The following is a 13,475-nucleotide window of genomic DNA, read 5'->3' as shown; positions in this document are numbered from 1 at the left end:
GGAAATAATATAACAGGTGGCGTCGCGATTTGTCGTCAAACAAACGCACATGTGAAAATGTCAAAAATTGAACAAATTTGAAAAATTGAGATAATGTTATGATTTTGATACTGTTATTTTTTCGACAGTTAAGAAAACCATTTGGAGATTAACAACTCTTATTTATCAAAATGTCAGGATCAACACAGGATAAACGAAACAAGGTAATTAATGAAATGGGCAGTATGCACTATAAGAGTCTAAGTAAGAAAAGAATAATAATAATGGGTTAGAAAACTGTCTTTTTATATATGATGCCTGTGCTTCAATGAGAAGAGTTACACACAATGGCACAGCTCTCATCTTATTTGTCCTTATTATTTGTCTAATTTTAAAGTAGAGGTCCGAGATAAAGTCTTGAATTATCAAAACATGAGTTGTTTATATTCCAAAAAAGAAACTTCAGAAACAGAGGTAGAGAATCAAAGATAAGGTTAGGCTTATTTGTTTTTATTAATTATGTATTCACAGAGAAAAAATGAAAAATCAAGTTCTGAATCAGATGACGATTATGTCCCATACGTACCAATTAAACAAAGAAAAAAACAGCAGGTGAATAACAACTGTTGTTATTATCATTATTGTTATTCAGTTTGATGCCTTTAAGACAAAACAATAATTAGTTTTTGGTTGATCTAGGCTTCTAGCTAGGTCTAATGGCAGAAAAGTTGGAATATAATTTTGTTAGGAAAGATCTATACTATTTTTATCCTAAATCAGATGGTTAATCTGTTTTGACTGTCAAGATTTGTTACGTTTTTGGTTTGTTACTGTTTTAACTGAATACTGTCATGAGATGTCTGGACAGAGCTGGTTTGAATTGAATTCACAGTTAACTTGCCTTATTCAAAACAAGATAATGAAAATTGTAATTTGCAAGTTCTATAATGTATCACTAGAGGTGTCAAACTGTTGGGTGTCTTTTTGATTTGTACTTTGATTTAGACAAAAAGTGTATAATTTTTTATATAGAATGTGTAAGATTTGAGTTAACATATAAAAAACCTTCACTCTGTGTAAATTTGTATACAGATGCAAGCTATTGAGAAGAAACTGGGTCGAACAGTTGCGACTATAAAACAAGAAGAAGAGAAAAAAGAAAGTACAAATGATGAAGAAGAAGTTGAAGAAGATCCAGAATCTTCTGTGGGTCCAAACGCTCATATCAGTTTGTTAGATCAACACAGTGAACTCAAGAAGAAAGCAGAAGGTTGATAGATTAAGCATTGATGTACTTGATTTCCTGTATGCTTTATAATTGCACTGCATGTTAAAACGTATTTTCTCTTTGTAGCTGTGTCAGAAAGTTTTGCCAAGAATCTGCAGTATACCCTGCATAATCTGACATTCACTGGGATTGTAAAACATTGTCAGATTAGCGAGAATGTCAGAGTACTCAAATTTCAGGATTTCTTTACCTGTGCCACAAATGTTACTATTTATAGTATATAGGTATTATCCTGTATTTTCAGCTAAGAAAGAAACAGCGAGAGAAAAGTTGTTAAAAGAAGAAGAAAAGATTCTAGAGAGTGTTGCTGAGAAGAAAGGTAATGAATTTGTATTATGATTAACAATATAGAAATAGAAATATTAAAACAGAACTTGAATCATGTTGTTACTCAGAGATCCACTCTGCGCGATGATTGCGATCATCATGCAAATGTTACATATATGTATGATTCTCAGCGATATTTCTCAGTGTAGGCAAACAGCAATATATCATGAATGAAGAGTTGTCTTTTTCATTCAATTTTGCACATTTCTTTCACAAAAACAAATAAGAATCGTTTGTATTTTACAGCTTTAATGGGCGTGGCTGAGTTAGCAAAGGGTATACAATATGAAGATCCTATTAAAACTGGGTGAGTGTGATTAATTTTTTGGATGGAAATCACAAGGATGCAATGAAAAAAAACAAAAATCAGAATTTTTACACATACCAACTTAACCATGATATAAATAACTTCTCGATTGTGTATAGATGGAGACCACCAAGATACATTATGAACATGCCAGAATCCAAACATGAAAAACTCCGCAAGAAATGGCATATACTGGTAGAAGGTGATGACATGCCTCCACCCATCAAATCATTTCAAGAGATGAAATTTCCTAAACCAATAATTACAGCTTTAAAAAAGAAAGGAATCAACAAGCCATCACCTATACAAGTCCAGGGGATCCCTGCAGTGTAAGTAATCCTTAGATGGACCTATCTCTTCTCAAAAGCAGTATTCCAAATCTTTATGACAGTGTTTGAAAAATTTGCTCTTAATTAGCAGAAATAGGTTCCATGAGCTGTTTACATAATATTGGTAAGAAAATCATAGATGTATACTATGAATCGGGCTCTAGAAATAGATGTGTGTCTTTAAACAAACATTCTGAAGTTTTTTTTAAATGTAGACATAAGAATAAGTTTTAATTGTACAACTTCAGTAGGGACGCAGGATTAAAAATAGGTCAGTTATCTGAAGATCGCATAACTCTTAGTAACAACATATTTTTTTAAGTTCTGTTTAATATTTCTATATAGCTCTATGATTGATGTATAGAGCACTAGTTTAACAGAAAAATATTTTACTATTGTTTACGTGTTAAATATTTTTTATGTGATCTGTGTAGAGATGTATTTCTGTTTATGATTTATAGGTTATCAGGAAGAGATATGATAGGGATAGCCTTCACAGGATCTGGTAAAACATTAGTCTTTACATTACCTATCATCATGTTTTCACTTGAACAAGAGAAACGACTACCATTTATGAAAGGAGAAGGCCCTTATGGTCTGATTATCTGTCCTTCTGTGAGTATATTCAAGTAGTTCACTTATTAATATCAATTCAGTTCATTGACTAAATTAAGAACATAATTCTTTGAAGTATGGAAAGTAACATTCTATTTAAAGCAACTTGAAACTATGAGAAAAAACTTTACAACACAAATACTTATCTGTACAGTGTATCATTGTGTATTTTTCTTGCTTTCCTTGAATTTGTTTTTATATAATGATTGTCTATTGTTCTACTGTTTCAAATTTCAGAGAGAATTGGCAAAACAGACATATGAAATAATAAATTTTTATGTAAAACATCTAGAAAATGATGGATATCCACTATTACGTACCGCATTGTGTATGGGAGGTATGGCTGTTAAAGAACAACTTGATGTTATTAAGAGGTTTGTGCTTTAACGTATCCTTAATTGATTTCACCAAAACCTTTACCTTAAATATCTATTCTTGTCTAAGTCTGGCTATACTGTACGTTTCCTTTCTTGTTTTTTATTCTGATTGTGACTCAACAAGATAGTGACTTGCCAGACCTACGTAGATTTGTCTTTCTATATAATTTCCAAAATTGACCATTATAAAGTGTAAAAATTGACCTATACTTATCTAAGTTTATTTGTATGTTTATAGAGGTGTACATATAATGGTAGCTACCCCAGGAAGGTTAATGGATATGTTAGATAAAAAGATGATTAATTTAGATGTATGTAGGTATCTCAGTATAGATGAAGCTGATAGAATGATCGATATGGGATTTGAAGAAGATGTCAGAACAATTTTCTCTTATTTTAAGGTTTGCTTTGAATTTTTTTCCAGTTATACAATTTATGGCAAGAATAAAGAATTGACAAAATTTTGTTAGGAACGCTGGCTTGTTGGATAATTGAAGGTTAACAATTTCGTTTATAATTTTTTAAGTAAGAGATGAAAAAATTCTGAAGCCATAAACAGTGCTTGCGAAAGTCAGCCAGGTTTCGGTTTTCAACCCCTCACTTTCCAAATTCTTTACTTTCAGGGACAAAGACAGACATTGTTATTTTCAGCTACTATGCCAAAGAAAATTCAGAATTTTGCTCGGAGTGCTCTAGTAAAACCTGTAACAGTAAATGTTGGAAGAGCGGGTGCTGCTAATCTAGATGTTATACAGGAGGTGGAAAATGTCAAACAGGAAGCTAAAGTTGTATATTTATTAGAGAGTTTACAGAAGACAGCTCCACCTGTAAGTTTCCATTTATCTAGTCATAGCATTTGGATAACTCTAGCTGCTAGCAATTTTATCGGCATATATTGAAATATCCAGTCTAAAAGCTTAGTTTAAAATTGAATGATAGGGTGTACAAATTTGGAAATCTCAATGCTATAAAAAGATATTACAATATGAAGTTCATAAGAGCAATGATTACTCCCTCCATTGAAAAGTAAACAGTTTACCAAACACCAAAAGTCACTTTACAATATATAAAATTAGCCATTCGGGAACATAAGTAATTATAGTTAAATTATGTTAAATACACCAGTCTGAACAACGAACAATATGGTATTATATTTATTTATAACAGGTGTTAGTATTTGCAGAGAAGAAACAAGATGTAGATGCTATACATGAATATTTATTATTGAAAGGTGTTGAAGCTGTAGCTATCCATGGAGGAAAAGGTTTGTATCTTTTTAATTTAATTTGTTGAACAATTGCTAGCTGGACTGACGATAAAGTTCCCGGGAACTGGCAAGACCAAAATTTTAGTTGTTATAATGGAGCTAGAGGCCCTGTGTTCTACATTGTAAGCATCCCAGATTTGTCAAGTTTGCATACCTCTCACAAAAGTAGCTCCATCATTTTTTTTGGAATATGAAAATCTATATACTAGTATATTAATAGCCTATTATTATGTGTTTTCCATGTAGATCAAGAAGAAAGAAGTCGATCTGTAGATCAGTTTAGACAAGGAGAGAAAGATGTATTAGTAGCTACTGATGTAGCATCTAAAGGTTTAGATTTCCCCAATATACAACATGTTATTAATTATGATATGCCTGAAGATATTGAAAATTATGGTGAGTAAACAGAATGTATCAGGGGAAGATTTTAAAGATGATTTCAAGATATTATCAATAGAAAATTTGTTAATAACATGAATATAATTTATGGTATTTGATTTCCAGTACATCGTATTGGGCGTACAGGAAGATGTGGTAAAACTGGTTTAGCTACAACATATATTAATAAATCTATTGGTAAGTACCAGTTTTCTAGTCTAATCTTGATAACAGGCTTTGGAACCAGTACAGTATTGATGCAGGTTACAGGTGCGGAGATGGAAAAGCTTGACGAAGGCTGTCCTAGCCAAACTTCCCTTATTGTACATTAATAGACTTTCTGCTTCCTGTGAAATTTCCATATCAGTTCAATTCATTTTATTTCACTTGCCTCTTCAGATGAATCAATACTGTTGGATTTGAAACATTTATTAATGGAAGCGAAACAGAAGGTACCACCATTCTTATCATCTTACGTATCTGAAAGTGAAAAATATCTTGATTTGGGAGGTAAGATTTCTTAATCATTATTTATGCATTGAAACAGTCAAATAAAACCTCAACATTAACGATATTATGCTTATTATTATATGTGATGAATGCACTATGCATGTTAAAAGGGAGAGTATTCTAATTAACAGACTCAAATTATCAAAAAAAAACCAGTTAACAATATTTCAAATAAAATCTACTATTTTTATACACAATGTGACTAATGGACTTGGCTAGACTTGGTCAGATTTTAATGAAACTCGGTATGCATACAACAACATATGTTTTCAAGGTGAGTTGTTGCCCTTTTCATCACACTTACACATAGCACTAAAATGTAACAAAATCAACTACATCATATTATGTAGTTTGGGCTGCCATGAAATTATTTACTGTGTATAGCCTCTTGAAAAGACCACTTGCTTTTTCTTGTTCTAGCTGTAGTCATCAAATGGTTTTAATATTTATCTTACACCATTTCAGGTGAAGTTGGATGTTCTTACTGTGGTGGTTTGGGTCATCGTATTGCTGATTGTCCTAAATTAGAGGCCATGCAGACCAAGCAAGCTCAGAACATTGGACGAAGAGACTATTTGGCCAATAGCAGTGCTGATTGGTAGTGTCAATTTAGTTATCTTGTGCTTTATTGTTGATCTGTGTAGTGAAGTCAAACCCAGAAACGATTGGCTGACAGCTGAGTCTGGATTACCAAAGTGAAACATGGTCATGACCCTGTGCATTTGCTGCTGTTAAGGGTAAATTTCCTTAATGATTAAGCTGCATGGAAGTTTAAAGGATTTGAAAATGGTCAAATAATAGATTCATCATTCTTGAATGTAAAATCATATGAACTTTATTGGTCTACAGTTGACCACTATTTCCATAGTGAAAATGTGTTTAAATTTGGTGAATCATAAGTGGTCAGTAGTTATACAATCAAATGGGTTGTTCTGTTCCCTTCCCAGATCCTCAGGTAACATGGTCACATTTAGAGTCATTTAATTTAATGCGAGTTCAATCCAACCAACCCATTTTTGTGTCGAATAAATTTATTTACTTCTTTTGTGTCTGTTCGATCATAAGTACATTCCATAATGAAGGTGTATCACAGTGCCTACATTGCCACAGGTGCTCCAAACTATCTACTAAGAACTTGTCCACTCTGTGACCGTATCTTGCATGATCCACATTCTCACATAAATCTTACTTTTTGGACCAATATAAAAAGGTGAGGGGTTGACAAGGACAAGATTATTAACAATGTCAACATTTATTTCTCTTCAGTTTTACAAAACGTTTCAACATAAAGGAGACATGACTGGAATAATGTGAACTAAAAAAAAAAACAGTTCATTTAGCACTACTGATATTTTGGTTCTGTATTGTCAACAACATAGTCTTTGGGTACAACATACTTTCCTCTTGATTTTAATACGCAGTTCCATTGTTACTTGTCAGAAATGCACTAAATAATGCAAAGAAATTTGACAGAGGTCAATGACTATAACCATTCCAATGTAATGACAGTCTCTTTAACATTAATTTTCCTGAAGTGTATGTAACAAGTGCATCAAGCAATCTTTCAGTCAAACTGTATATCCTGACGATGAGTAAACTATATGAACATGCTTTCACAAACCAGTCGGTTTTCAGATGTACCCAACAGTCAACTAAATTCTGGGGGACTAAAATGAAATTCTTACACAATATGACTGATTAACAACAATATAACATTAAAACATATTGGTGATCTTAACAAATGTTTAAAACTTACAGTACAATCACAAGAAATTTTGATTAGAGCTCCAAATTCAAGAACAAAGGATTGTAACTATCAGTATAAAACAGTTTGTTTAGATCAGCATACGTCTTTCAATATAACAAAACAATCATATTTGATTCTAAGAAAATAATTTATGCTGTTTGATATCTATATTATTTTACTATATTCAATCTAACAATCGATTGATCACTGATTTAGTGTGAAGCACTGATATAACTACAAATTGTATAGCCCCTCAAAATAGATCAAGTGTTTTCAAAAAATCCATAAATCATAGAAAATAAATAATTAAATGATAAATAGCTTTGTATAAACAAATAACTGTGCTTACAAAAAGCACTTTAAACCAATTTTTCTATTTTGAAAGGCTCTACAAGATGCATTACATGCACTACGCAATTATGATTTACTATTAAATGATTCAAATTTCACGATTTCGGTTTATCTCAAACTTATCAATCAACGAAATACGATATTCAAACGCACACTATAGAATTATATTTGTTTATCACAAGTTTATTTCTTTCTCAACCCAGCTCTGTGTTATTTTTAGGTTTTTGTTATAAGTACATGTATAACGAACACTATGATTATTGTTAAACGTTGCACATCACAAATACTGTTAACAAATCTCATCGGGATATCCAGTTGTATCATGGACAACTAACAACTACGGAATGGAACGGAAAACTTGACAGTACGCACATTTGACACAGAACTTTCCTTTCTTCACATCTCAGTCTGAGCAAATTTAATGACACAATCTTGTGGTTCAATCCCATGCTGACCTGTAGTTTATTCAGCTGTGTAACCGCATGTCACCAGAAACAATTTGATACTCTCACCCAATTCCTAGTGGACTCTTGGTTAATCTTTACTTTGAAATATATATAAATTATTTGTAGCTGCAATGGCTATTATATTTTCCTGTGGATGCCATGCAGTGTGGAGAATCTTTTTATTGAAGTCCAAGCAGTCAACACTAATTTCATCCTTTTTTCGTCTCCCACCAGTACAAACTTTCTTTGTTTTCAACACAGTCCCTGGTTTCATGTTATCACGTGAAGCTTCTAATGTGTAATCCTTTTTCCCTTCTCGATCAAACATACGGAAAAAATTATTATATGATCCAGTCATTATGTGTCTGAAATTAGAAAAATATTTAGTTATCATTTTGTGAAAGTTTTAGGTTAATCAATCAATTATAAGGTTATACAAAAGTGTACTTAGAGTCCGGGGCTTCAGTAATCTACAGAGAAAATAAAGCACGGTTAAACTTCTACATCAAATTAATTTTCCTGTCGTTTCCATTATAAAATAAAATACTATTATTCTATAAAAGTGTCTGAGACAGGGGTAGTTTGGTAGCTTTTCATGTAATAAGAGCTGTTGTTTTTGGGGTTTTCTTCTGTGGAAGAAGGGTATTTATCTTGACTAAATTGAAATTTCTGTTACCGGTACTTTGCTGGAAGGTCTGTGTTATGAATGGGACAGAGCCACCATGAAAACCCTCTGCCCATCTAAAAACCAAAATAAATCATTCTCTTGAAATGTGCCAGCAGAGAAAAGATAAATGAGCTTACCTATCATTGCCACTCCATGAACATTCAAATTTATCAAAAATACAATCATTTTCATATAAAGAACATAATTTACTACGAAGAAATTCATGGACAGGATAAGTTTCCACAGGTCTACTTTCCATTAACAAGTCCCAAACTTTCACTGACAGATAGTCTCTAGTTATCATATAACGCCCACTATGACTAAATTTAACATCTGATATACTAGCAATAATTTCAGAGAAAAAACTACGATTTGTTGGGTCTTCTGGCTCTTCAAATACTAAAAGTAGAAAAAAACAATCATTGCTATGTTATATAAGTTTAACTTAAATAATGCGTCTAAATAGATTGCAATCAACTGATTGTACATAGAGTCCGGGGCTTCAATAATCTACAGAGAAAATAAAGCACGGTTAAACTTCTACATCAAATTAATTTTCCTGTCGTTTCCATTATAAAATAAAATACTATTATTCTATAAAAGTGTCTGAGACAGGGTAGGTTTAAGATATATTTGTACCGATTCATACTAATGAGGCCCGCTTGAGGCAGATCGTGTCATGAAAATTGACAACAGAAAAACAAGAGTTCTTTGTCTCACATTATCAGCATTATCTTGAACAGTTTGCTAGTGGGCAAATAAACTCAGTATCTGTAAGAATCCATACAGGAAATTATGACATGTAGTAAAGAATTCTTTTGTCAGGACAGATAAAAACACAATATTTCATAAAATGTCTATTTCAATGACTGCCAAATGTATCTCCAAAGCATATCTCTAAAAGATATATTGATTTTCAACAGGTTATCAATCATAGTCAGAAAATATCCTTACGCACTTTGACTTGAAACTCAGCTATGAAAAAAGCCAAAGACTTACTTTTAGCATAGGAATCACATAGAGCCTGTTGCCTCATGTCACAGAGTCTTATGGTTCCTTTACTACTACTGTAAACAAACATATTACATTCGTTAGGGTGAAACTCGGATGCTGTGATGACTTCAGTTAAATCTTCCATGTTAGCTGGTTTTATATCTACAATATCTTAACACAAGGTTAAAGAAAATTTAGCAATTTTTGGGACAGTGCTATGGGATTTCAATAAATACCCAAACATTCTCAGTGTTAAGCCATACAATAATGTTACAGGTTAACATATGCATGGTGCAATCCTTTTTGCTAAAATTCACTAGGATTAGAGAATCCAATTTGCAAATGTCATGAAAAATTGTACATAGAGTCCGGGGCTTCAATAATCTACAGAGAAAATAAAGCACGGTTAAACTTCTACATCAAATTAATTTTCCTGTCGTTTCCATTATAAAATAAAATACTATTATTCTATAAAAGTGTCTGAGACAGGGTAAGTTTATGTCTCAAGAAAATATTTGAGATTTGCTTAAACAATGTGGTCAAGTTAGTCAGAATAATTAGTCCAAACAAGAAACCATGTTTAGGATTCTTGCATAAAAAGGATACTGAAACTTTGGTCTGTAATTTCTAAATTCCATAAATTAATCCGCAAATCATCAGCTGATAAATAGGTTTCTAAATCGCTATTAACGGAAATAGAATTTATATGATACGTGTGGGCATTAGAAAATACACGTTTTGGACTAGCTTCTACCATTAATTCCATTGGACTGAATGTGGGAACACGAAGTGATGTTATTGAACTAGGATCTCTCATAATCCCTCCATCATCTTTTAAATTATAACCTTCAGGTTTCTTATCTCTTTCTGCTACTTTCCATAACTTTATCGTTTTATCTGTAAATATTATTACAAAATTTTTTAACTCTTTTACAGAAAGCAATATAAACAAGGAAACTTTCAATGTACCATATTACGCATTAAGATATAAAGTTTTCAAAATGATTATCTTTACAATGCATAATGTCAACTGAAATTCACTCTTGTTTCACCATGAAATTCAGCATATAATCAATCTGATCTATTTTAATTGACACAGCATTAACTTAATAATAGTTCAACATACCATTTGTGGACAACAAGAAATGATTTTTGTTCGTTCTTTTCAACCATCTTATTTTGTTTATTTTTTCTTCAATTTCAACACTCTTGAGGTAATCAAATTCTGGTTCATGACTTTGAAAGGTACTATAGACATTATATTCCCCACGACTTGGTATGGCAGCCTTTGCCTGAAAAGAATTTTGATACTATTATCAACCAAATCCTGGTGTATGATCCTGGGAAGGAAAAAAGCAATAAAACATAACTGCTTTTGTGTAATGATTCAAGTCTTAAACTTTTCATTTAAACTGTAGACAAGATATATTTAAAAGAACTAATCCTTAATTCTTTTAGTGCAATCTAGTCCTTTTATCTGTCTGTCTGCAATACACCAAATCATATAAAGGTTGAGGTGTAAAAGATGACAGACTTATAGTATACTTTTGAAAAACTAACGACTAGCCCAGTTCAATAGTAAGGTGGGTTATCAATATTTCTAGAGTGCTAGCGACAGCGTAAGATATCAAAAGAAAACTGTCACTGATCATCAAGCACATCATTTAAAACATTTGATTGTCAGACTCACCTGCAAGTCGCGCTGGAAAATAACCACACGTCCTCCTTTATCGCCTGTAGCGAGCAAATCTCCATCAGAATTAAACTCAACACAGGATATTATATCAGCTGAAATAAAGAAACAGATTATTACCTTAGTCAATGAGGCAACTGATATCATGTTGTCAGCATCACTGAATACATTAGTTCATAGAACAATCATGACAACAATAATTGCCTAATATTATCTAAAGCATGAGCTAATCAATTTTCAATCAAAGTAAGCTTAGGCTCCAACCAAAATGTCAAATTATATTGCTACGGGCTACTGTAATATAATTTTGCAAAAAATTACCCTATTTTTCTATCATTTAAATCTCATAGATAATCTCATAAATAAATAGATCGAGGCCTAAACTACTAATACTGTCTATTCAAATTATTTGTATAATTATACATCATAAATAATCTATACAAATATAAACATAAACAATTGACACACTATGATGAAAATGAAATGAAATGGAGTTTTACGTCCTACTCTTCTGCACCTTGTGGGCTAATGAAGACGGGCAACGCCATGCAGGGTGCCATGAGGGAAATTTTGCCAGGACAGCGGCATTAGCCTGCTCTTTTTCGATTTCCAACTGTCGAGGGGTCTTTAACGTGCACAGCCTGTAGCACACGGGGCCTCGGTTTATTGTCCCATCCGAACGACTAGACGCTTTTTTCATGTCAGCCCCTCTTACCTGCATCACTGACAGGGGGAAACCGGGTTGAAAAATCCGAAGGTATTATCTCGACCTATGCCGGGATTGAACCCTGGACCTTCAGGTTAGCGAGCAAGCGTCTAACTCACTGAGCCACCGCGGCTCCCGACACACCATGATGAAAGTTAAAGAGAATTGACAGAGTAGTCTGAGCAGTGCCATCAAACAGTTAGATCTATATTAAATCCCACTCAGCCTAACTTTGTCAATGTCAGAAAACTGTTTATTCATTATTGTTCCTCTAACCAATTTTCGTCATCACACAGCTACTGACAGGTGTCCTTTTAATTGGGAGAATGGCCAGTGCCATGTCGGGAATTCTAAGAAAACAATCAGGAAGTAATCGCACACTGAAAGGCCCTGCTTTCATAACCGATATGATCAGCTTTACCGACAAATTACGAATAATATTTTTAGGTTTTACCATTATAGATCTACTGTCTAAAATGCCTTACCTTCAGTAACTTCATCCTCTATAGTACCTTTAACCTGAGAAAAGCACCACTGAATCTCCCCGCCACTTCCTACAAAGCAATAAAACAAAGAAAATCAGAGATAAAGTAATATTTTTGTCAAGAAAATCTCACGTTGATCGATGAACCCCTGGAACGCAAAATACAACATATTCTTACCCGACGCCATAATAACACAAAATATGCAATTTCGAATGTACTGTAAAAACCATGGAATTTATATTTCTGACCAATTGCAACTGGCAATTTTATTTCATTCGGATGGAATCAGATTTAATTCATAGCTTCTTTACTTCCGATACTCGGTAAAATGGCGCTGAAAGGCTGGGAGATCTGCATTGGTGACGTCATTTTTGTTGCATGCTGGGAGTAGAGTGAGTAGGTTTATCGGGAAATAGGTCAGTTTATTTCTAATGAGCAAACAAATCAGGAACGAAATGCTTTAATTTAAAACTAAGAAAACAAACGAAAGATCCTCCACACATGACGGGACAAATTTTTAGACAAATCCCCCAAAATGCATGAAATGACACTGCCGATTTTGAATAATATCGCCGTCACAAATATGTTTGAATTTTATTATACCCCGATCTGATTGGATTATCAATTAGGTTAACTAGTAATCGGTCACAAATTAATCAATTAATTATTGACAACCATGACCGCAAGGTAATTGATAAATAGAGTAGAATTATTTGAGGATACAGCCTACATGATGTATTTTAAAGTCAAATATGATATTACTTTTCAGAGAGCAAAAAAAATAGAACAAATAAAAATATGATCTATCAGAGTCCTTGCTCCTCAATATCATGAAAAACTAATATAAATCAAATTAATCGGTTCAACCAAAGAGACAGAACTGTACTAATACTAAAGGGTGATTTCATTACGTTTGCATGCGGCGTTCTACACCAAAATAACCAACAACATTTATTTGGTTATAAACACAAATCATTACCCCGGTGATGTTGATGGTGCAGAGAAAAGTC

The 13,475-nt window shown here is 32.9% G+C and overlaps 2 protein-coding genes across 2 annotated transcripts; one reads left to right on the top strand and one right to left on the bottom strand.

Annotated features, from left to right (window-relative positions):
• Positions 1 to 498: 498 nt before the first annotated feature.
• LOTGIDRAFT_163615 (hypothetical protein) lies at positions 499 to 5,979 on the top strand (the record flags this gene model as incomplete). Its single annotated transcript, XM_009060106.1, has 14 exons — positions 499 to 591; positions 1,072 to 1,249; positions 1,512 to 1,586; positions 1,841 to 1,901; positions 2,021 to 2,230; positions 2,692 to 2,845; positions 3,083 to 3,219; positions 3,461 to 3,623; positions 3,846 to 4,049; positions 4,390 to 4,486; positions 4,736 to 4,885; positions 4,994 to 5,065; positions 5,267 to 5,377; positions 5,843 to 5,979. 14 exons carry the CDS (start codon positions 499 to 501, stop codon positions 5,977 to 5,979), a joined length of 1,842 nt encoding a protein of 613 aa, XP_009058354.1.
• Positions 5,980 to 6,612: 633 nt separating this feature from the next.
• Positions 6,613 to 12,845, bottom strand: LOTGIDRAFT_191583 (hypothetical protein). Its single transcript, XM_009060105.1, has 8 exons — positions 12,643 to 12,845; positions 12,466 to 12,534; positions 11,272 to 11,369; positions 10,708 to 10,873; positions 10,188 to 10,478; positions 9,588 to 9,752; positions 8,726 to 8,987; positions 6,613 to 8,286 (listed from the first exon to the last, which is right to left on the bottom strand). Exons 1-8 carry the CDS (start codon positions 12,650 to 12,652, stop codon positions 8,010 to 8,012), a joined length of 1,338 nt encoding a protein of 445 aa, XP_009058353.1. The 5' UTR covers positions 12,653 to 12,845; the 3' UTR covers positions 6,613 to 8,009.
• Between the last annotated feature and the right edge of the window lie 630 nt (positions 12,846 to 13,475).

Source organism: Lottia gigantea (assembly GCF_000327385.1).
Source record: "Lottia gigantea unplaced genomic scaffold LOTGIsca_40, whole genome shotgun sequence".
Taxonomy (NCBI): domain Eukaryota; kingdom Metazoa; phylum Mollusca; class Gastropoda; family Lottiidae; genus Lottia; species Lottia gigantea.
The sequence above is the reverse complement of the archived record's forward strand: the minus strand, read 5'-3'. Positions and strand labels throughout refer to the sequence as shown.